Source organism: Macrobrachium rosenbergii, chromosome 56, assembly GCF_040412425.1.
Source record: "Macrobrachium rosenbergii isolate ZJJX-2024 chromosome 56, ASM4041242v1, whole genome shotgun sequence".
Lineage (NCBI taxonomy): Eukaryota > Metazoa > Arthropoda > Malacostraca > Decapoda > Palaemonidae > Macrobrachium > Macrobrachium rosenbergii.
In genome coordinates this window covers 53,579,556-53,604,721 of record NC_089796.1, presented here as the reverse complement: position 1 = coordinate 53,604,721, position 25,166 = coordinate 53,579,556, and the positions used below count along the sequence as shown (strand labels likewise).

The window sequence follows — 25,166 nt, the reverse complement described above, 5'->3', positions numbered from 1 at the left end:
CATTCTTTCCATTATTTTCCAAACCCTCACGTGCTGGACCTAGTTGCAAGGCAACTGTAGAGAGAGCCGCTAAACAGTCCGGACCCCTAAAACTGTGCCTAAATAGTTTTCTTTTTAGATTAAGTCAACCCGTAAGCCTTACCAGGTTCAGCTAGAATGGTATAGAAGTTAGTGTCGTAAGGAAGGTCATTCCATCTCTTGACCTTCCATAGCCAAAATAGCGGATTTTCCTTTATTCCTCTGGAAAATCAAGAGTCTTTCAGTGTTGGCCATTGCTGACTACCGCTCAACGATTAGCAGGTATATTTAGTTTCCACATTCCTGAAGTTTCAAGTAGTAAGATAATCTAATTGATTAAGTTCTTTAAGATTGAACGTCCTGTTTTTGCCGACTTGGGCGCCCTTATTGGGACTTATTGGAAGTATTTCAATATTTTTCTTGCTTTCCCCTGCCTTTGAACCCATTGAAACTATAACGTTAAGACACTGAGAAGTTGCCTTTTTCTTACAGCTTTAGCTTCAGCTAAAGGGTTGGTGAGCTTCAGGCAGTTTCTAGGTTGGGTTCCTGTGTGAGAAATGATACATATTTGTCTGTCTTCCGGAATTTGTGGTGAAGACAGAGTCGGAGGTTAAAACTCTGCCTCGTTCATTTAAAGTTCTTTATCTGCAAGTGTTCATTACTGGTGATCCAGCGGAGATACCTTTATGTCCGGGGAGCATTAAAGTCTGTTTATCAAGGGGGTTGAAAAACTCCTTCGCTTCCGCACATACACACTTGTCTCCTCGGAATCCTTCCCATCCACTGTCAAAGAATGCAATTAGTTACTTTCAGAGGAGGTGATTTCCCGGAGGGCTTCTCAGGGTTGTTCTTCGTTGTCTTCAGCTCTGTATTTTCCCGACTGCACAGTATTCGGAGTATGTCCAATTCATCTTCCTTTTCCCAGGAATTATTTACTGCTGTCTATTCTGGAAGCAGCTACTTGGAAGTCCATCTCAGTGTTTACTCATTTTACTTAGTGATGTTTGATTCGCCTCACAGCGTTTAGCAGTGAAGTCTATTATGTAGGGTGCGTTCATTTAGCTGAGGTGGTATTTGCTTAATGTTATTCTCTTAGTCCATATGCAGGAGGTTTGGAGTGGTTATTCTCTTAAGGTGGGGGTTTACGGTCAATTCGGTTATAATCTCAGGTGCGGTTCATTTAGCTGACCTGTGTTTCACTTAGTGATGATTCTTAGTGTTAATCAGGGTCTTTTAGTCTTTAGAATTCTTAGGCAACAGTGACAGTTAATCACAAGAACTTAGGTTTGAAAAAGTCTGTTTTGAGCCTGACTTTGTAGGCGGGGCTTTTAGTTTCCACAAACCGTTTGAATGTCCAAGGAGTATCAAACATCAAACTTCAGTTTATAGTTGTAGTAGTAACAACAGTAGCAACAGAACCAATGACTCTGAGATCATGAGATGTCATCACTGTTTTGCTGGTGTGAGTGTTTGGCAGAAGTCTATTATCTAAGGTGCGTTCATTTAGCTGAGGTGGTATTCGCTTAGTGCGGAGGGTTATTCTCTTAGGCCACATGGGAGGTTCATGAAGTCTATTTTCTATGAGGGGTTTATTTAGCTGACCACGGTAGGTCGACATAGTGAAGAGATTCTTAGGTTAACCAGATAGAGGAATTCCTTTTAGTCTTTAGAATTCTTAGGCAACAGTGATAATATAATCACATGAACTTAGGTTTAGTACATTTTAAGTATCTTAGTCTTTGATAGCCACGAGAGTTCCAAGGGGTACTCTAGTTAGGCTAGGCTATTTCGTCGGCACTGAGATATATTGTCTTTACCTGAACACCTCGTTGATCTCGGACCTTATCCGGAGGATCAGGGCTCCACACTGCTTCATTTCCCTCCATACATGAGAGGCTCTGAATAGCCACATGGGAGGTCACCGATTTTACTCCTCCATACTGAGAGGTTCTGAAGAACCACATGGGAAGTCGACGGACTGAGACGGACCTGACAGGGCGATCAAAGTACTTTCCATCATGTCTCATCACCAAAAGCAACGATTGATAAGGTGAGTTTAAATGAGATATTTTATCCAGTCAGATATATATATATAGCTGTATTCTCCGAAGTTGTCAAATTTCTCCAACAGAATTGATTCCTCCTCCTCTCCAAAACCATTGCAGGCAAATTCAGGTGGTTATTGTACTAAATTGGATATTTTTGCAGAACAGATTGGTAAGCAAACCATTCCCATTTTCTATTCAGATTTTCAAAGGAATGACCTCAGAACCTGTTGTCAGTTCCTCCGCCATTCAAAATTTTTGTCACTTGAATTTTGGTTGTTTTTGGTATCGACTGGGTCTGTGACTTGGCAGGTACGCTCTTTGTGGACCGTTTTTGATAGAAATTTTGACTTTAAAACATACAATTTATTACCTGTTAGTTACATATAGCTTTAGTCTTTGACGTCACGGCAAAATTTCAAAACGCTTAATATAAGCAAGCGCCAGTCCGAATATCGGGTGATGTTACCTGCCCTCTGTCGGGGGTACTAGGAACTATTCAACATGCTTCAGAATAATTTTGCCGTCACGCCAATTGGCGACATTGTTGTCGGTACTACTTTTAGCGAAATTTCATTGTTTCTGCCTACATCGAGCTGTTTTCACTTGGTGAAGTACTCTCTTGTTGGTTTGTGGCTTTGCCAGTTTATTTTTGTCACCTATTTAGTCAGGTTTTCTGATAATTATGTCAGATTCTGGGTCTTATACCTTTAGGGTATGCAGCAAAGGCTGTAAGACGAGGTTGGTCAAGGCTAGTCTTGATCCTCATTCAATTTGTGTGGCTTGTAGAGGTCAGGAATGTTCATATGAGAGGAAGTGTGATGAATGTGTCAGTATGACTGAAAAGATTGGAAGGCTCTATCTAAGTATGTAAAGAAACTTGAGAAAGATAGAGCCAGGAAAGGGTTTTTAGCTAGAAGTTCTTCTTCTCTCTCTCAGAAACTGGAATCTCCTTAGCTATGCAGGAAACTTCTATTAATATCCCGTGGCTACTAATATTCCTATTCCTGACTCTGATATCCCTGAACCCCGTTACCGTGTCTGAGTATCAAGTCCAGATGGACGTTAGATTTAACCTTATTGTGGTCGCCATGGAGGATATTGGCGTTAATGTGAAATCCCTTCATGAGCGTATGGATTCTTTCCAAGATATTGTGAATAATTTAAGTGCAGTGCAAAGTGTTAGTGTGGTGGAGGAGGTGGTTGCTCGGCCTGTTTTCTCGTTCTCCTAGACCCTAAGCCTCTGTCAAGCTCCCCTGCTCCTGGGAGAAGACATGCTGAAAGTCCAAGGGAGGCGAGTGGGGTCTGCTCACGAGCAGTGAACAGTCCTGTTGTTTCCCAGGCTGTTTCAGAGCGCCGTTGGAAAGGCGACTCAAGGAAGTGTCTTTCTTCAAGCTCCAGTGATTCGCCTGCAGAGGCTGGAGATTTCTGACGAGTCTAGACCATTGAAGAGGTCCAGGAATCTTTATAGCCTTCAGCGGTTCAGAAGAAGAGGCAGCCATTTCGCTTTATCACAGCCTTCCTGTAGTTTTTTGGGAGAGTCCGAGAGATTTTTGTGTCGTCAGAAGAGTCTTCTCCCAGGCGCAAGGCTCATGCAGCAGCTGCAAGAGGTATAAGACTTCCCATTCGGATGAAGTACAATTGCCCAGCGTTCCCCGGTGTTTCTCCTTTGGTTTTCACGTAAGCCTCAGTTTTGTGGCTTCTGCGCCTCTTCCTCATCACGATCCTGGCTCTACTGATCATCGTTCCCCAGTTGGATCCTCGTCTACTCATGACTTTCTTGAGCGATGCACAAGAAAATTGGAAGCATTCTTGGCGGGCTCGGAAGGCCTGGTTCTTCTCCAGCAAAGCCTTCTGAAGTGTATTTGATGCCTCCTCCTTCGTCTCGAGCTCTCGGGCCAGACTAGAAAAGCTCCTCCTCGATCTGTGTCTCTTGATCCTCCTTTTGTTCAGGCTCAGGATCAGGCCTGCACGCCTAGTCAGGCTCAGGCGCTCCTCAAGATTTAGCGCTCTCTCAGGCTGTGAGCGCCTCAGGTAGCGCCAGGTGAGGCGCCATCCCAGGCTCCTTTTGTGGCGCCAGTTCAGGCTCCTCTTGTGGCGCCAGTTCAGGCTCCTCTTGTGGCGCCAGTTCAGGCTCCTCTTGTGGCGCCTACTCAGGCTCAGGCTCCTCCTCAAGCTCTTATTCAGGCTCCTACCCTCCTTCACAAGATGTGTATGTGCAAGCGGAAGGTTTTTCTCCTATTTCGTCTGAGGAAGAAGTTGTGGAAGAGTTTCCTGTAGACCAACCAGACTCCTCTCGCTCGGATTATAAGAAGCTTCTTCGCTTCTTTATTGATAATTTTCCTGAGGATTTTGCACCTGCGGCCCGGCTTCCCTCTCTCAGTACATAATAAGAGACTCAGAAGCCTTCTACCTCTTCCTTTATGAAGTTAGTGCTTTCTATTTCAGCCAAGAAGGCATTAAAGAAAATGAACTCCTGGTTGGAAGACAAGCGTGATCAGGGAAAACCACTTTCTGCTTCCCTCCTTCCAAGCTTTCTACTAAGTTTTGCCTTTGGTTTGCTACTTTGGCAATGACACTGGGGAAGTTTTCTCTCTGGGAGCTTCTGCCTCCTCTCAGGAGACTTCTCCAGTCTCGTTGATTCTACTCTGTCGTTCTGCAATGAACTCGGCTCGGATTTTCTTCTCTCCTTCAGAGTTGGACCACCTTTTTGAACGTTTTCAGAGTTTTGGAAGTCATCAGTTTTATGGACTGGACTATTGGCGCTTTGGGTAGGAAGGTAAAGTCTTTTGGTCTTTCCGAGCGCATTTCGATGATTTCTCTTCTGTTATGTCCTGCTTAGATAAATTTTCGTGACGGTGCGTCTGAGTTAGCCTCCATCTTCACGTTAGGAGTTCTTAAAAGCGACAACTTTGGTGCTCTTTTGTCGCTTTCGTGGAGTTTCTAGGACTCAAAGATCGGCTCTTCTTTTCAAGCACCTCTGGATAAGAAGTCACCTTTTCCCTCAAGAACTTGTCATCCAAGTGTTCCAAATCCCTTACTCAGAAGTCCACACAGGACCTTTTGGCGCAATCCACTCGTAAACCAAAAGCTCCTCAACCTTCTCTGCCAGCGCAAACTCTTCCTCTAGTTAATCAAGATAGGCCCTTTCGTGGCAGGCCCCCTGTTGGAAAAGGAGCTGGATCTCGTTTCGGGGCAAAGCAAGATTTGTCTCAAGGCTATCAAACCCTCAATTAAAAAGTGATCTGCATGTCCTCCATGCACTAGTAGGTGAGCCAGACTTCAGCAGTTCTGGCAAATTTTGGGAGGAGATGGGAGCGGACCAGTGGACCACGTCCGTGCTAAAGGAAGGATATTCTATCCCCTTCCTCAAGAGGCCCCCTCTTGCAACAGAACCTTTAGCTTTGACAGCATATTCATGGAGCAACTTAGAAAAATGCTCGGTTCTGAGTGGAAGTAGACTCCATGCTTTTAAAAGGAGCGATAGAGATCGTGGAAGAAGTCAACTCTCCAGGCTTTTACAACCGCCTCTTTTCTTGTTCCAAAGGCCTCAGGCGGCTGGAGACCAGTCCTGGACGTGAGTTCTCTCAACCTTTTCGTGGAGAAAACCAGTTTCTCGATGGAGACGATCCAATCAGTCCTCAATTCTCTTCGTCCGGGGATTGGATGGTCTCAATAGATCTGCAGGACGCTTACTTTCACATCCCGATCCATCCCGCGTCCAGGAAGTTTCTTCAGCCGTTTTCCAGGAGAGGACTTATCAGTTCAAGACTCTGTGCTTTGGTCTGTCCACAGCCCTCAAGTATTCACAAGAGTTATGTCCACTGTAAAAAGCTCTTCATCTCAGAGGAATAAAGATCTCTCTCTATCTAGACGATTGGCTCCTCTGTTTCCCAGTCTCAGTCTCAGTGCTTGGAGGATTTGAAAGTAACTCTCGACTTGACACAGAAGCTAGGACTTCTAATCAATTGGAAGAAGTCTCACCTATCTCCCTCACAATCCAGAAAATCTATTTAGGAGTGAGACTGGAAACAGTTCCTTTTCTGGCTTTTCCGTCAGATCAAAAGAATCTCGGACTGTGTTTAAAATAAAAGTCCAGAACTTTCTGGATATGGATACCTGTTCACAATCAAAGGCTTGGATGAGCCTCCTGGGAACTCTGGCGTCAATAGAAAGTTTGTCTCCTGGGGAGACTTCACATGAGGCCCCTTCAATTCTACCTCAGGGAGCAATGGAACAGGAAAACGCTTCCAGACTCCTTTTCCTTTCCAATCTCGGACCTTATCAAGGAGGATCTGGTGGTGGTTAGATCAGAAGAAAATTAGAGAAAGGTCTCTCTCTTTTTCCTCTGAAGCCCAACTCCGAACTGTTTGCAGACTCGGTCAGAAGTAGGATGGGGAGCGACTTTGGGTGTAAAAGAAATTTCAGGTTTGTGGAATGCGACAGAAAAGAATGGCACATCAACAAGAAGGAGTTGAAAGCAATCCACCTGAGTCTCGTGCAGTTTTCCTACCATAGTCTACAGGGACAAACAGTTCTGGTTCATTCAGACAGCACCACAGCGTTGTCTTACATAAAAAAACAGGGGGCACTCATTTCTAACTCCTCAGCCAGGTAGCAAGAGACCTTTTGTGGGCAGAGAAGCACAAGATTCTGCTCCTAATGAGATTCATTCAGGGAGCCCTCAACGTGAGAGCGGACTCCTTGAGCAGGAAGCATCAGGTTCTGTCCACAGAGTGGATTTTGCGAAGAAGTGTGCAAGTCGCTGTGGAGGCTTTGGGGTCAGGTTTTTCTGAGAGACCTGTTTGCTGACGAACAAGTCGAACAGGCTCCCAATCTTCTGCTCTCCTGTCCCGGACCAAGCAGCCTTCCAGGACTGGAAGAAATGCTACTGAATTGGTGGTCTGGATCTTTACGCCTTCCCCCATCTTTCAAGATGTTAGGTGCGGTGTTGAGGAAATTTCAGCACCACTCCAACACCAGAATGATTTTGATAGCCCCCTTCTGGCCTTCCAGGGATTGGTTCCCAGTTCTTCATGGATCTCTTGATCGACTTCCCTGAGGAGCCTTCCAAACAAAAGTAGATTTACTCAGACAGCCCCACTTCAGGAGATTTCACGAAAACCTGTCAAGTCTGCAGCTAACTGCGTTCAGACATCAACGTCTACTCATAAGAAAAAGGATTTTTGAAGAAAGCATAGGCTCAATCCAGAATAGAGCCAGAAGTGTCTTGATCAAGGTCTATGAGTCCAAGTGGAATATGTTTAAAGTTCATGGTGCAAAGATCACACATTTCCTCTTCCAGAATTTTGTGATGATTGCAGTGATTTTCTTTTGTTTTTCATTGAGGAATAAGAACCTTTCTGTATCCACATTTAAAGGTTATCGTAGCATGCTGGCTAGTAAAGTTTTTCAGTCACAGAGGTTTGATATCTCATAACCAAGATATAATGGACCTTATTAAATCCTTTGTACTCTAAGAGGTCAGATGCTAAAGTTGTTTCGTGGAATCTTGATGTAGTCCTGAAGTGGCTTATGTCTGAGAAATTTGAACCTTTATGGATTCTTCTTCTTTAAGAGATCTTACAGGAAAACCTCTTTTTAGTTTTGTTAGCTGCAGCTAAGAGAATCAGTGAGATCCAAGCCTTGGATAAAGAGTAGGATTCTGGTATTTGCCAAAAGCAATTTGTTCTTTCAAACTGTTTTTATGGCCAAGAACTGTAGAACTCGCATTTTGGCCTCGCTCTTTTGATATTCCGAGTCTGTTGGAATTGTAGGTAAGAGCAGAGAGGTTCCTCTGCCCAGTCAGAGCCTTGAAATATTATCTGTAATAGGACTAAAGATATTAGAGGTCCTTCAGATTCCTTATGGTGTTCGGTCAGGAACCCTCTTAGACCGATGTCCAAGAATGCCATGTCCTTTTTATTAGAGATCTGATTTTGAAGCTCACTCCAATATTTCAGAGAATGATTTGAAAATGTTAAAGTGAAGGCTCACAAATTATGAGGGCTATCTCTACTTTCTTAGTGTTCTTTTATAAAGGACCTCTCCCTTCAAGATATTGTGCAAGCAACCTACTGGAGATGTAAGTCTGTATTTGCTTTGCATTTCTCTCTATTTGAAGAGTGCAGACAGTGTTTGATGAGTGCAGCACGTTAGGGCCCTTTGTTGTATCTGGCACGGTAATGGGTAAAGGGGTAAAGGAGGATTAACCACCTTTACTTACTTTTTTTGGAAAAGGTTTTTACGGTTGTCTGTGAGGGTAAGTGTTGGATAGTTTTACCCCACAGTTGGTTTTGGTTTTATGGTTATGCTTTTTCTTTGGTGTTGGGTGACCCCTTTTGTAATGTCATGATTTTTTGTGCTCGCCCTGAGCAGGGGCATACTTCTGTATTGTCATGGCCAGCCATGACCTAGGTGACTGATTTCTGCTTAAGCAATTTAAGGGACCAGGTCATTATACCTCAGGTTGCTCTAGAGGATAGCAGGTTGCCTGAGGCAGTAACTGTGGAATCAGCTACCTTACCAGGTGAGGAACAAGAAATTTTCTACATTAAGAATGTTTCCAACAACTCTATTTTGTTCATGAGACTTAGGTGTCAATCAGATATATGTAATAGCTGTATTCTATGAAGGTTAAAATGAATTTTTTTCTAAAATAATGTTTACACACATGGCCGGTCAGGTGGTTAGTACCCATTCCCGCTGCTGGGGACAGGTATCAAACCATTCCCATTTTCATATTCAGATTTTCTCTGTCCCGACGGACTGTCAACACCTGTTGTCAGTTCCTCCGCCCATTGGATTTCTGCGAAATTTGTTGTCATTTAAGTATTTTGGTTGTTTTTGGTAAAGACTGGATCTGTGACTTGGCATACGCTCTTTGTGGACCATTTTTGATTTTGAATTTTGACTTTTCTTATAATTAAGATGTCTTACCTCTAGCTATTGAGTCTGTAGCTTGGGTGAATGTAAGGTGAGGCTATCGAAGACTTTGATAGTTCCTCACACTTTGTATATGATATGTAAGGGTGTTCAATGCTCTATGATAATCGGTAATGAATGTGTGGGATTGTCTGAGGGTGAGTGGAAGAAATATGAAGCCTATATGCTTAAATTGGAGCGTGATAGGCTGAGGAAATCTTCCTCCTAGAGTGCATCCTTAGTTGGACAGTCAGGGTTTTCTCCTACTAGTAACCCTGTTGTAAATTTTAGTACTAACCCTGTAGTTTGTTGCTGCAGAAGGTAATTCCCTGGCTCGTGTTGGAGTCAATGCGTGCTCTTGAAACTAAAGTGAATGCAATTCAAACGCATAGTGTTAGTGCTAGTGCCCCTAGTGTTGTGGAGGGGGCGTCAGATCGGCCCTATAATGCCTCTAGGCCTGGACCTCTGTCGAACTCCCAGGACCAGGGAGGGGGCATGTCGAAAGCCGCATGAGGGTTACGGGGGCTTCCCACCGATCTGGCGTCCCTTCGGCAGGTCCTGATGACGCTACCCAGGCTGCCAGGGATTGTGCTCAGGCACGCATCCTGAAGGATTGCTTTCGTCCTCCGACACGTCCTCCCCGCCTCGGGGTTGGAGCTCTCGGTTGGACTCTCGCCCTCTTAAGAGAAGCTTAGAGGAGAGGACGCTTCACGTCCTCTTCCTCTAGACGTTTGTACTCTTCCCGAAAGTTGCGTGGATATTCCTCTGCAGAAGAGAATAAAGTGTTTTTCGGATGATGACGCTACTCGACCCCCTGTCGCGCTAAGGCAAGGGCTAGAGCTTCTTCCCCTGTGGAAGGAAGTATACGTCTCTCGCCCCTTTCCTTCTCTCAGGTTCAGCCCTTCTCCCGAGAGAGTGGCTTCTCCAACGCGTAAGATTTTGTTGGGTTTGCAACAACAGCTGGATGCTCTCATGAACCTTTCAAGATTCGAATCTGCCTGTTAAGAGGTACAGACTTTCACCTTCGTCTCCTGCTTCGTCTTCCTCGTCTGCTAGATGTTTTGGAGCTTCTCGTCTGTCGTCTAGAGAGAGTGTTTAGTGGCTTCCTAATCGTCTTCCCGATTTGAGGTGTTGGACTTTTCTCTTGACTCGCGCCAGGAGCGCGTCTTGCTCTTCGTGCGCTTCTCACGCTTCACGCGCCTCACCTTGACGCGGGCGCGCGCGCCTAGCCATGACGCCGCCGCGCCACGCTATGTTTCTCTTCTAGTACTTGCCACGGAGCCTCTCGCGTCACGCCATGACGCTCCGCCGCTCGCTTCACCCGTATAGCTTCAAGTCTTGTGTTGACACCGCTCCAGTTGTTATCATCACTACCCGCTTCAACATCTGATGTCCTTCTTAATTTAGCCAGTACTTGCTTCGCAGTACATATAAAATTGGAACGATACAGAGAAGATTAGCATGGCTCTTGCGCAAGGATGCTAATCGTGAAGCGTTCCACATTTTTATGTTTATTTAGCTCAGTTGACGACTTCTTCGTTCGCGGGAGTTCCCGCTTATACGTATCGGCGAATCGGAACTACTTTCACCACTCACTCAAGACCCGCCAGCTGGGGAAGAACATCCTCTTTCGTCACAGCCTTTGGATGAAGAGAAATATCTTTCGTCTTCTTCTTCCTCTGATTATCAGACTCTGGCTTTTTCTTAAGGATCTGTTTCCTGAGACTTTTCAACCTTCAGCTCCTCTCTCTCCACCTTCGCAGTTGTCTTTGTCTTAAGGGGAGCGTTTGTGAAAAAAAAAAAATCAAAAAATCAAAATTTTCTGGGATATTTTATATATGGCATCATACATATCCTGACTATCTTCTCAGAAAGTTTTTTTAAAAGTTCGCCACAGTTAGGAGTTATAAACAAAACAGTAACCTATCATAGACAAAATTACATTTTTCGTATAATGTAATGATATTGTCAGTATATCGGTGGTAATTTCCTTTTAGCTATGAAATAATAATATCTAATGCGATCTATGGCAACCCTGTGGACATAGTATCGCATCAGCGAAAGACAGGAATGCCGCAGGGCAGTCAGTGGCAGTCAGTCAGTAGCAGCTCAGAGTTTGACTAAGTAAGACGTCGCTGCCCAACCTGAGCCGTGTTTGACACTCGCTTCATTTAGCTTCATTTAGCGAAGTGCCCATTACTTTGCAGGTCTATTTTTGGCTTTTCATTATGTCATAAAAACATCATCAAGCAAATAAATACACAGAGAAGCAAAAAATATCGTTTTTCTCAAAACTAAAGTTATATTTTTCTCCTTTTCATAACGATATGCAACGATCTCAATGATAAAAACAGCTAAATGTTTGTAACAGCAAGGAAGCAAAACCCACACCAGAAGCAAAAGAGTTTTTTCCGAAGGAATGTCACTTCAAGAGAAAGTGAGTTCATCTCCAGACTCCCTTTGCAACCAGGCTTCATTTTCAAGCCTGGAAAGAGTGAGGGGCAGACGTTTGGTCCCTCCTACTGTTAGAGAGAGGTTACTTGATTCCCTTCCTGTCTCCTCCTCTTTTGTTTTTGTTTAAATTGCCATCCTGTCAAACAGAAAATTCTGTTTGACCTGCTCGAACAGATGTTCGAGCGGAGAGCAGTGGAACAGGTCTTGGACTCGGTGTTCCCGGGATTTTACTACAGATTGTTTCTAGTCCCAAAACTTTCAGTAGGCTGAGACCCGTCTTGGACGTCAACAGGCCAAACAACTTGGTCCGGAAGGAAAAGTTCAAGATGGAGACCTCGCAGTCAATACTAGGAGCCCTTCTTCCGGGGATTGGATGGTATCTTTGGATCTCCAAGATACTTATCTTCACGCCCCAATTCATCCACGTTCGATGAAGTATCTCAGGTTGTCTTGGGGGACTAGACGTACCAGTTCAGGGTTCTCTGCTTTGGACTCTGCACAACGGCCATACCACGTTGAAAGCACCGCTTCTCGTCCGATCAGCGAAGTTAAGCAACGTTGGGTCTGGTCAGTACTTGGATGGGTGACCGCCTGGGAACACCAGATGCTGTTGGCGTCACATTTTGCTCGAGGGTGTTTACACTTCTCATGAAAACGTTGCGATGCAGTTGCACCTGTCGCACGTCAGGATCTCACTCTACTTGGACGACTGGTTGATTCGGCGTCGTCGGCGTTAAGGTATCTGGAGGACCTTCAGTTGACTCTGCAACTCGTGAAGTCCCTGGGACTTCTGGTCTGTGGAAAAGTCGCAGCTGATCCCCTCACTGTCCATTGTGTCTGGGAATTCAGATGTATTCAGCGGCTTTTATAGCGTCTCCGTCGCAAGAACGGCAACTTCTATGTTCGAAAAAGTCTCGGCCTTCTTGGAAAAGGAAACATGCTCGGTGAGGGAATGAATGAGTCTGCTGGGGACCATTTCCTCGCTGGAGAAGTTTGTTTTCTGGGAGTCTGCATCTCAGGCCTCTTCAGTTCTTTTGTTGGAGAACTGGCAAAGCAAGGAAGACTTGAAAGAGGAATTGAGAATTCTTCCTTCTATATAAAGAGGATCTGTAGTGGTGGCTCGATCCAACGAAATTGCAGAAAGGGATCTCCCTCAAGCTTCTGAACCCCGACCTAGTGTTGTTTTTCCGACGGGTCGTCAACAGGTTGGGGGCAACACTCAGAGGGAGAGGAAGTGTTAGGAACCTGGAGAGAGGAACAGGTGTCCTGGCACATCAGCATCAAAGATTTGGCGGCTATCTTTTAGCTCTCCAATTTTTCGAGGTCCAAGTTTGCAATCGTGTAGTTCAAGTTCTAGCTCGGACAAACTCGGACAATACTCTTGTTCCCTGTTCAGCCTTGCAAGAGAGATTATTCTTTGAGCCTATGCTCGCAACATTTCGATTCTCACAAGTTTTGTTGCAGAGGGTCGAAAATGTTCGAGCAGACCTGCTCTGTTGGCGCCATCAACTCCTGCCGAAGGAATGGACCCTTCATCAGGAGGTTTGCCAAGATTTATGGAAATTTTGGGGTCGCCATCTTGTGGATCTTTTCACGACCTCAAGAACAGCGAGGCTCCCTCTATAAAGCTCATCTGTACTCGACCCGGGGCAGTTGCGATAGATGCTCTTCTCTGGGATTGGACGGGAATAGATGTTTACGCCTTTTCCCCCGTTCAAAATTCTGGGAGAAGTCATACGCAAGTTCGCGGCCTCACAAGGGACGAGGATGATTCTCATCCCCACGTTTTGGCCTTGAACCACTGGTTCTCGGAGTTTCTCTTCTGGTTGGTAGACGTTCCGAGACCCTTCCTATGAGAGCAAACCTGCTCATACAAACCCACTTCGCGAGATATCTTCAAAATCTCCCGCTCTGAACCTGACTGCTTTCAGACTATCGAAACTTGGTCAGAGCGAAGTGGGTTTTTCTGGCCAGGTGGCACGGGCCATCGCTAGAGCCAGAAGTTCTTCATCTAAAGGATATATCTAGCGAAGTGAGCAACCTTCAAGAGTTGGTGTAGAAAGAAGGGCTTTTCCTCTTCCTCTATCACTGTGAGCCAGGTTGTGGATTTTCTCCTTTACTTAAGAGAAAAACTCGATATAGCAGTTCCGACTATCAAGTGTTATCGGAGCATGCTTTCGATTGTTTTCAGACACAGAGGATTAGATTTGTCTGACAATAAGGACCTCCACGATCTTACGAGCTCTTTCAAGACGTCCAAGGTTCCTCAGCTAATTCCTCCTGCTTGGAACTTGGGCGTAGTGCTCAAGTTTTTGATGTTTAGTCCTTTTGAGCCTCTCCACTCTGCATCTCTTAAGGATGTTACTCGAAAACGGCATTCCTCACGGCTCTGGTGGAAGAAGAGTGAGCGAAGTTCGAGGCCGTCATGTGGGCTTCAAGGAACACAATGCTGTCTATTCTTTAAGCCCTAAGTTCTTGGCTAAGAATGATAGGTCTTCTAACCCTTGGCCTAGACACTTTGAAATTAAAGGTTTAGCAGACCTTATTGGACAGGAACCTGAGGGAGTTCTATGTCCAGTTAGAGCTCTCAAGTACTACCTTAAAAGAACACAGGACACTCGTGGTCCCTTGGATGTTTTATGGTGTTCTGTGAGGCAACCAGTTAAACCTATGTCGAAGAATGCACTGGCATTCTTCATTAGGGACGTCATTAAGGACACACACTCTAGTTGTGACGACTCCAACTTCAAGTTGTTGAGAGTTAACGCTCACGAGGTGAGGGCAGTTGCTACCTCCATGGCGTTCCAGAAAAATATGGTACTCAGTGACATTCTCAGTGCCACATTTTGGCGAAGTCAATTCGGTGTTTGCCTCACACTCTTGGCAAGATGTTTAGGTAGCATACGAAAATTGCTTTTTCGCTGGGACCATACATTGCTGCTTCAGCAACCTTGGGGACAGGGGTAACTCTGATCCTATCCCCTTTTTAATTGTGTTTTTGGTTGTTGGGTCGACTACTGGAGGCAGTCTTCCCAATCCTTTGCAAACTAACGCTTTAGGTGTTGGTTAGGTGGTTAGTAATGCTCTTTTGTCCTCTTTGTATGGTCTATGATCTAGTCACATTGTGGTCACGCCCCGTTGACAGATCATCTAGAAGTCGCCAGCTATATAGGTCACTACCTCGCTGGGGTCTCTAGTAAAGCAGAAGCAGACTAGAGTGACAGTAACCACTCAGTCAGCTATGCTATCAGATAAGGAACCAAAATAATTTTACCAATAATTGGTTTTTTCCTAATTCTTGGCTGTCTCTACCCCCTCCAAAGGTGGTATTCAGCTATATATATATCTGACAGGTAAGTCTCATGAACAAAATGATATTTTAATGATAAAATAAAGTTTGTTCATACTTACCTGGCAGATATATATATTCATATTGCCCTCCCTCCTCCCCTCAGGAGTCGGTGGCATTAGAAAATCTGAATAGAAAATGGGAATGGTTCCTGATACCCGCCTCCCAGCGGCGGGAATGGGTACTAACCACCTGCCCGGCCACTGCGTGTGCCGCGAATTTTGAAATTCTGTCGGACTTCGGAGAATACAGCTATATATATATCTGCCAGGTAAGTATGAACAAACTTTATTTTATCATTAAAATGTCATGTTTAACTAGATAGGTATCCTAGCCGAGAGTACTGACCTGACTCGATCAAAGTACTCTCCAACAGGTCTCTTCACTGAAACCATTGATTGATATGGTGAGTGTTTGGCTAAATGGATATCTTATGCAGAGCAGATTGGTGAGCTACCATCTCTGCGGTTGTCAAAGGGGCGTGCAATAGAATTGATCCCTCCTCTTCTAAATGTTGTTAATCGGGCTAATTCAGGTGTTCAGGGAGTGTATTGCAATATGAAGTTTTCCTAATAAAACTAATATTGTAATACTTACCTGAACATCTGAATGATTCCCACCCTTCTTCCCCACATCAATTTTGACCTTGAATAAAGCAATTGACGAAAATGGGGTGTGTCGGCGCACACCTGTGTCAGCGTTGCCAACCGTTTGTTATGATAGCTCAAGTGACAAGATTTTACCTGCAGCGTTGGTAACGCTGGCTGTTAAAATTCCCACTATAGTGGGATGGGTAGTTGAGAGTTGTTCGGGCTAGTGGGATTAAGGGCTAATTCAGGTGTTCAGGTAAGTATTACAATATTAGTTTTATTATGAAAACTTCATGCCTCTGACACAGGTCCCCGGAAATCACCTTCCTGGACCAGTGAAGAACCTTCCACTGCTGCAATGGGTCCCACAGAGTCCCGTACCACTGGAATTACAGGTGCACAAGTTCCATGGGCACACGGGTCACCAGGGGTACACGGTTCTCCACGGACACCTGTGTCACCAGGGGTGCACAAGACTTCAGTAGACCCCTGTGTCACCAATATCAGCCCTGAGATTTTTTTTTTTCTTTTTCCAGGTAGGTAAGGTTCTTTTGCCACTACTCAGACTCCCGCAACTCCGTTAAGGTCCCCTGGTCTATGGAACTGGGCCCAACCTATGAGAGAGAGTGAAGGCCCAGTGCACAGGCACGGCCTCACCCTCCTCCACGTTCTTGCATAGGAACAATGCCAGGTTTCCAGAAAGGTGTTGCAGACCCAAAGGTAAGCTCACTTACAGAGGGTGGTCTCCTGCTTAATCTTCTTTGTCTGTAGAGGCCTTGGCCTTGAGGGAGACTACAGGTCTCTAGTTGAGGTTCTGTCACACCCAAGTTTGTCCTGGAACTCTTAGCAAAGACTTTTGAGTCACATTCAGTCCCATCTAGGAAATGGTTGGTAGTGAACGTAACAAGATACCACTGTGCCCAGTTAGAGTGCTACAGTGCTACCTTTAGAGGACTCAACACCTCAGGCCTGAGACAACTCTTTTTAATACTAAAAAAGAAGTGTTCAAGAACACAATTACTTTCTAGCTTCGTGAGGCTATCGGTGAGTGGACAGAAAGTGTTCTAGGCTCTCCAGTCTCATGTCTTTCTACCCTCAGGACGTTGCCCACAGGCACTGGGACTCCTTTTTCCTTCTGTCCTGTGGTGGCTGCTCAACAATTTTTGTAGCTCTCCCAGCTCCCGTAGTGGACAGGTTGTATCTCGCCTAAGGTGTTCGATGGCAAGGGTGAATGTGAGTGGGGGGACTGGCTCCCTCCCTTCTCTCTTTTATCTTAACTCTCTCGCAGAGAGAGACGAGTAGCCACCCGTCTCATGCTGGTTGGGCTGGCCATGCAGGTGAGCCTTCATAACTGATTACCCTGTCTATAATCTTAAATAGATTAATAGACGCAAGTCCTCCCCTCTCTCTAGCAAGTGGGGAGAGGGACTGACGATAAAACAACCTGTTGGTTATCTCTAGTTTTATTGTCTCTGACGCTCTGGGTTCATCCAAGCATTTTTCGAAGCAGTTAAGCTATACACACACACACACACACGCACACAGTTCGCACTTCCGTTGAACATGTCAGAGGCATGGTCTCCATCCTTTACTCTTACATGTCCAGGAAGGAGACCCAAGTGAGGCGAACTACAAGTTGGTTCAGAAGCTTACTCAGAATCCTCCCACCAGGAAGTAAGTCTTCCTTTTAAGGACTGATGGTTTTGTATACAGTACAGTATTGTGTAGGAACAAATGACAATTTTTTTTTTTTTAAGTAATTTCTATTTTTCCTAACTATACGAACCTCAGGTCTTTACAGTTAAATGCCCGCATCATGCCACCCCTCATTCTGCTCCCGAGGCCAAAAGGCAAAGTGAATGCATACTTACTGGGTGGGCAGGACTCCCACCCACAGTCGGTAGTCAACTGCATACTTAACTACCTTGTGTAAAGTTAAATGGCTGGTCTTCAGCTGCACTGGAGCATATTCCAATGCAAAGACCTCAGGTTTGTATAGTTAGGAAAAATACAAATTACTTTAAAAATGTCAATTTTTTAAATTATGAAGTTCTCAATTTCTTGGGGAGTATGAAGGTTCCTATTTTGAGGTAGGTAAGGGCCATTATTCATTTACTGTCATTGCTTTGCTGGCCTTGGCACAAGGTCTTTTGTCCCAGTTTTATGAGAATAATTCAAATGCCTTCCTCCCTAATCTTACCTAATTTATTTGTCCTCACTTGCAGCAATACCAGCATATGGATTCATATGAGATCGAATTTATTTTGTTCTCTTGGAGATTTAATTTTTGGGTCCTTATACACTTACCCACTGCCTTCTCCAGTTTGGGAATCAGCTGTAATTTAAAAAACAAAAGGTTTAAAATTAAATATATTTTTTAAATACTCTATTATGGTGAATTGCCCCCAACCTCCCCATTCATGCGGATGGAAACAAAACTGAGCATAATTGCATGAACCATGGTTCACCCTCAAAGAGAAAAGTCAGTAGATTCTATAATTATATGATCTAGATCAAATTTTCTGTGTTGATAATCTGTCGTCCTCCCACTGGTAGGAGATTTATAGCTATCATATAAAAGAGAGGTTAGTATTTAAAAAATTAATTTTATTTTAAAAATTTTTAATATGCATAACATTTTCAATGTAAATTTGATGATTATTACAATAGTTAACTTTTTGTATTTCAGATACTTTTTCAAGGCTAGTTCCTACTATCAACCATGTCTTTTAACTTTGGAGGTACAGTATGTTATTTGAATGTTTTCCCTTTTACCTAACGTTTTTTACTAATGTATAGCGTGCACAGTATTAGAAGCTTACATATTGAATCCAGGCCTTGAATTTTTTCTCTTCAGATTTGACGTATCATGCAGAGACAGAGTCAGTATATGATACAGTACGTCGTTCTTTTGAAAATACAAACTCTAGATTTTCATATATGTAACTTACCAAGTACGTACATAGCTGTACTTTCCACTCATGCAGCAATTAAAAATTTTGAAGTTCGTGGTAGCGATTCATTTGTTTATAGTGTAGGTAACTACCCCGTCCTCTATCAGTGAACAATAGGTACAACTTAACAACAATCATCACTACTTTTCTGCCGGCTTTACCTTCAACTTTGAATGGTTTGGTGGTTGAATTTGAGGTTTTTTCTTCACTTTTCCCAAGGATTTGGTGAAGTACCCATTATTTTGGTAGCTTTTCAGCTTAGCCTAGTGGACTTTTTACAGTGTATTTACAATGTCCAATTCCAGTTCTTCAAGTATTAAGTATTGTAGGGAGGGTTGCAACACTCGAACAACCAAAGTAACCTATGATAGTAATAATGATCTGTGCAATATGTAGAGGACAAGAGTGTTCAGCAGATTTCACGTGTGGTGAATGTGTTGGGTGGGATGAGAAGGAATGGAAGGTTCTCAGTCTCATTTGGATAAGTTAGAGATAGGAAAAGGAAGGCAGCTGTTAGAGCTGAGAGTAGACCTCAAAGTGTAGAGCCTGTGACTAACATTCAACTCATTGACCATAACATTCCTCCTTCTCCTGCCCTTGCTTTATCCCCTATTCTTAGTCCTCCTAATAATTCTCCATCGACTCCTATTCTTGGCTCCCATGCCTCGAGAGTAAGTTCAGTCGTAAATTAGAGCTCTCGGTTAATACTATGTCTAAGTTGGGTGAATTGCTTAAAGTCCTTATGGACAAAGTGCAGAGTGTTAAACAAGTGCCAGTGGAGGAGGTGGCTGTCCATCCCGCTGACTCTCCCAGACGAAGGTCATTGTCACACACCCCTGAACCTGGGAGCAGACATAATAGAGTTCCAAAGGAGGTTAGCAGGGTTTGCCCACAGGCAGTTGTCCCCTCATCTGATTCAGTGCTTCGTAGTTCTGATGGCCATTGGAAAGGCGTCACAGTGAGCCTCCACCCGTTATTGTCTGACTGATAGTGACTAGTGCTAATAAGAGGCATTTTTGGCATTTCCCAGGTGAATCTCGTCCCTTGAAGAGACATCATGACAGAGACGCCTTTCCTTTTTCTACGAAGCGTGCTAGAGACCGTTCTGCTAATCCACAATTGGGTTGCAGTACGTAGTGCAGCCCTGTTCGCCCTTCTCCCGAGCGTTCACATGCTGAACTTCATCACTCAGCTCATAAGCACTCCTCTTCTTCCAGGTGCCCACATGAGCGTTCAGAGTGTTCGCCAGACTGCCTCCTAGTCTTTGAGCACCCATCTCGTACTCCGAAGCGCCTGTCTCAGACTCCAGAGAACCCACCTCGCTTCCCCCAAGTGCCCGCCTCAAGCCAGCTCGGCTTCCACTAAGCGCTTGGAGCCAACTAACCACCCGACTTCTACTGAACGCCCACCTTTGTCATCATCTTCCGCTCTCGTGCCTGAAGATCCTTCTTTCGCCCATATTAAGCAGTTGGAAGATGTGCTGGGCCTTCTGCATAAGGCTTCCCCTTCACTTAAGCCTTCTCAAGACCTTATTTTGTCTCCTGTTTCTTCAGAGGAGGAAGAAGTAGTACCAGACCCCCCTCCTATGGCATCTGCTTCCCTGATGAGATATTTTTTGGCAACCTTCACCTCTCACTTCCAACCAGCTAATCCAGTGTCGCCCACTTCCACGTTTCTGATGAGAAACCAAGCAGATTCAAGTTTGCGCCTACCTCAGATGGCTCTGATTTCATCTGCAAGAAAGGCGCTTAAAGAGATAGAGGATTGGTTGTCCGTTAAGAGGGAACAAGGGAAGGCCGCTTTTGCCTTTCCTCCTGCTTAGATTGGCGCCCAGACGCCCAAGAGATATCCCTTACTCAAACGGAAAAGCTCCATCCTCGGGAGGTGCTGCCTGTTCCCAAAGTGACTTCTCAGGTTTGGTAGACTCGGCTTGTCACTCGGATTTTCTTGTGCTATAAAGTTTTTTCGCTTCATTGGAGTTTGATCACCTTGTGAAGCATTTATTTAGAGTACTGGAAGTCTTCAGCTTTCTGGACTAGTCAGTAGGAGCTCTCACCAGGAAAATAGAAGATCGCGACGTTTTAGCGCCCGATTTGGCTGGGGATGGCTCCTCTGAAGTTGCGAATCTTTTCGCCATGGGAAGTTTTGAAGAAGAGGTACCTGTGGTGCTCCTTCACCACAAGAGGAGTAACGTCAGGTCAAAGGTCTGCACTTTATTTGTTCCCTCAATCAGCAGTGAAGGAGATTGCCACTGATTTGCAGAAAAAAATAAACTCGGTACCTTCTTGCATATCTTCAAAGCGCCCCAAGGACCTTTCTGCCTTTTCTGCCAAGTCTGTCTCCCCTCTGCAGCAGCATCCCTTTCATGGAGGCCAACAGGGTTTCTCGAGACCCCACTCTAAGGTGCGTTTCTCCGCTAAGTCCATCAAGAGGACTTCAGCCATAACCTCTTCCAAAAAGTGACTTCTGTATCCTTCGTGCACCCATGGGAGTCACACTCTCCCTCTTCTGGCAGAGGTGGAGTGCAAGAGGCATGGAGCCTTGGACGATCAAAGTTCTCAAAGTGTGTTACTCGATCCCGTTCTTAGAGTACCCTCCTCTTGTAAATTCGCCAATCACATTGACGGCATACTTGAAGGGCGCCGAGAAGTTTGTAGCTCTTACAGAGGAAGTATCTTTCCTCCTAAGGAAGAAGACCATATGGGTAGTGGAGGATTGAACCTCAAGAGGATTTTACAACTGCTTGTTCATGGTCTCCAAGTCATTGGGAGATGGAGACCTGCCCTCTACGTAAGTGCCTTGAACTTCTTCATACAGAAGACGAAGTTCAAAAAGGAGACAGATCAATCAGTGTTATCCTCCATCCAGTAGGGTGACTGGATGATAACACTCGACATGCAGGACACATATTTCCACATTCCAGTACATCTGGAGTCCAGGAAATACCTGAGATTTGTCTTCGGCAGCAAAGTCTTCCAGTTTCAGGCCATTTGTTTCAGTCTCTCTAATGCCTCACAAATATTCATGCGAGTCCTATCACCCCATGCAAGATGGCTTCATCTCCTAGGTATCAACATAAATCCATACCTAGATGACTGCCTCCTCCGCTTCCAGTTTTGGGAACAGTACAGGAAGGATCTTCAAACTACCCTTCTTCTTGCAGAGGAACTCAGACTTTTAATAAATCAAGAGAAGTCCCAACTAGCCCAACTCAAGAGATTCTCTGTTTGGGGATGAGGATCAACTCTTGTCTGGGCTTTTCCCTCCCCAAAGAGGATAGAGTCCTGCCTTCATTCAGTACAGGACTTTCTTTTCCTTCCAGTTTGCTCAGCGAATCGATGGATAAATCTGCTGGGAACCCTCTCATCCATAGAACAGTCTGTGAAGCTAGGAAGACTTCATATGAGGCCCCTTCTGTTCTTTCTACGTGCAAGCTGGAACAGAAGACAGTAACCGGACACAGTGACGTTCCCAGTTACAAACGAGATAAAGGAGGATCTCCAGTGGTGGACTTCCAGAGAGAGACTTTCAGAGGGAAAGTCTCTACAACTTCAAGCCCCAACCTCTCCTTCTATGCAGACACCTCAGACCACAGGTGGGGAGCTCTTCTGGTCACTCGGGAAGTTTCCAGCATTTGGTCTCCAGATCAAAGGAGGCTGCATATAAATGCCAAGGAGTTTACTGCCATCACCTCAGCCTGAAGCATTTTGTGAAAGCAGTAGCAAAGAGAACCGTGGTGGTACATTCCGACAACACCACAGCTCTCTCCTATATCAAGAATCAGGGCGGAACCCACTCGTTCTCCCTGTGTCAGACAGTGAAGGAGCTGCTAATTTGGGCAGACCAGAGCCAGGTCAGACTTATCACCAGATTCAGCCTTGGAAAGATGAATGTCTTGACAGACAGATTAAGTCGGTGAGGTTAGGTCCTTCCGACAGAATGGACCCTGCACTCGAGTATCTGCGACAGCCTCTGGAAGTTGTGGGGCAGTCCAACAGTGGACCTGTTTGCCACATCAAAGAATTACCATCTCTCTCTATTTTGTTCACCAGTCCCAGATCCTCAGGCATGGGCGATGGATGCAGTGCTGATAGACTGGTGAAACCTGGACCTCTACGCCTTTCCCCAGTCAACATGGTGAGGGGGGGTGGGTTCTCAAGTTGAAGAGTCACAGAAACATATCAGTCACCCTGATAGGCCCCCCTCTTGGCCTCTCAAAGAATGGTTCCCAGACCTTATCAAGCTTCCTGTGGACTTCCCAAGGTTACTGCCTCAAGTCCACATCTCAAACAGCCTCATCTTTGGAAGTTCCATCAGGGACTATCTGCTGTAGCTCTGACAGGCTTCGGACTATCCAGAGATTCATCAGAGTGAAGGGCTTTTCAAAGCAAGCTGCAGAAGCTATTTCTAGATGTAGACGTAAGTCTACCTGGCCAAGCGGGCTTTCTTCCGCAGGTGGTGCAGCAGCAATAACATCGCCTCTGCTAAAACCACTGTAAGCCAGATGGTGGAATTTCTTCTACTTCTCAGGACTTCCAAAGGACTCTCTCCAGCGACTATTAACCCCTTCACCACGGGACGTACACATGTCGTCTTTTTACGGTCCTACAGTAATAAAAGACATGATACGCCTATACGTCTTTCATCCCTCCTCGAAAAGCAGACTCGAGAGAGGTGAAGCTCCACCCACTATTCATTCTAGCCAATGAGTGTCCGATGGTCGTCGACGTCATATTCATATGGGATATTATAAGGGTATCGTCCAGCAGCACATGCCAGTGCGCCTCAAGCTGTTATGTATGAAACATTGTCACGATCTTGTGAGTAAACCATTTGGATTCAGGCTAAACTTTTTCTCCTTTTGATTGCAGTTATTTTACAGGTTTTTTTTATTTTCAGTATCATGATGTCGGATGATAGTATTTCAGATTCTGGTAGGAATACCTGCCAGATCTGTCAGATGATTATAGTGATAGTTGTTATAGTTGTAGAGGATGAAGCGACACGAGATTTTAGAAGACATTGAACCCATTGTCGATGAAGGTTGGCAGTTCATAACAGATCCATTTTGTGACAAGCGCCAGACCCACCCCCGATTTCACGGAGGGTGACAATGGGATCTCTGTTTACTTCACCTGCCCAGATGCATTTTGTTTCTTTTTTGTGATGATGATATTGACAGACTGTGTGAATGGATGAATGCTCGGGCAGAGGAGTATTTTCGGTCAACAGGAAAGTGTACTATGTTTTTGAAAACTTCTTTCGTTTTTACACTAACATGTAATTTTTATTATCATTATTTTTTCTACAACTTGTAGTATTAGTGGTATTACTGTTGAATTTTTATTATTATTATTGTTATTATTATTATGATTATGATTATTATTATTATTATTACCAATGCCATAAACATTCATTGATGTATACTAACTGTTTCCTAAGAAAACTAGTATATACTGCTATTACTACTAGTACTATTTTACTAATACTTTACTACTTTTTCTGCTACTTTATTTCTACTACTTTACTACTATTTCTATTTCTGCAATTACTTTTCCACTAAATATTCCTCTTTTTTTATATATATATATATATATATATATATATATATATATATATATATATATATATATATATATATATATATATATATATATATATATATATATATATATATATATATATGTGTGTGTGTGTGTGTGTGTGTATATAGCCAATGTGGTGAAAAATATTCATTGGTATGTACACAATGTTTTCACATAAGAATATAAATGAAAAATATGAATAACAGAAAGTTTAGTGGGAGCAAATGATGACTGATACTCGCGGTCTCATGCGGTATGCGGCGTTATCGGCAGTGCAACAGGCCAGTGGCGAAGGGGTTAAGGGCTATATAGCTATGCTGGGATCAGTCTTCAAGCACAGAGGTGTAGACTTGGCCTCCAGTAAAGACGTAACGGATCTGATTAAGTCTTCCAAGACTTATAAACAGGTGAAGGACAACTCTGTGTCATGGAACCTGGATGTTGCACTTAATGATTAATGGGTGCTGCTTTCGAGCCTCTCCTTACCATTTCATTCAAGAACTTAACTAAGAAGATACTTTTTCTTGTATCCTTGGTCACCGCCAAGAGAGTAAGCAAGATGCAGGGTATAGACAAGCACATTGGTTTCTCGAAGGGAGATACTGTATGCACCTTCATATTTGGCTTCCTGGTTAAGAATGAGTTCCTGTCTAACCCCTGGCCACCACACACTCGTTCTCTATTAAAAACCTCATGGACATTTTGGGACCAGAGGAGGAGGAAGGGTCCTTTGCCCAGTGAGGGCATTGAGGCATTACTTAGACAGGACTAAGAAAATCAGAGGTCCTGCCAGTAACCTCTGGTGTTCCATCAAGAACCCTTCAAAACCATTGTCTAAGAATGCTCTGTCATTTTTCTTAGAAGTCTTATCATCAAGGCGCACTCTCAAATTGAATTAGATGTCCTGCCTTCCTTTAACCCTTAAGGGACAGCATAATTTATCAATGTGCAGCACCCCAGACCGGGGAAGCTTTGAGGTCGGCAAAATAAAAAAAAAATCACATCAATGAAAAGAGAATGACACACATTTATTCTGTATAAATAAAAAAATTCTAAAAAATTTTCCCTACCTTCCACGAGAAGTTGAAAATGACTATTTACAACCCCATGTGGGGCCTCATTTACGAGACAATTGTAATTTTTACCAACTCATATGTTTTTTGTAATAAATAAATTTATTGTATTTTGTAAAATTATTACTGCTCACACAATATCAGAACAGATAAGAAATAAAAGCAGTAACAAAT

The 25,166-nt window shown here is 44.2% G+C and overlaps 1 protein-coding gene, 1 non-coding gene and 1 pseudogene across 8 annotated transcripts in view; all 3 read left to right on the top strand.

Moving 5' to 3' along the window:
* Window positions 1-25,166, top strand: part of Nup62 (Nucleoporin 62kD) — a 339,835-nt gene that overhangs the window by 31,129 nt on the left and 283,540 nt on the right. For all 7 annotated transcript variants that reach the window (XM_067100505.1, XM_067100502.1, XM_067100504.1 and 4 more), the window contains exon 2: window positions 18,070-18,121. In XM_067100505.1, the coding sequence (XP_066956606.1) occupies window positions 18,103-18,121 (19 nt within the window). In that variant the 5' untranslated portion in view covers window positions 18,070-18,102. The remainder of the gene's footprint in view (window positions 1-18,069; window positions 18,122-25,166) is intronic.
* LOC136836788 (U6 spliceosomal RNA) lies at window positions 10,398-10,494 on the top strand (annotated as a pseudogene).
* LOC136836764 (5S ribosomal RNA) lies at window positions 11,939-12,057 on the top strand. The gene has a single exon (XR_010852468.1). It is a non-coding gene; the product is annotated as a 5S ribosomal RNA (ribosomal RNA).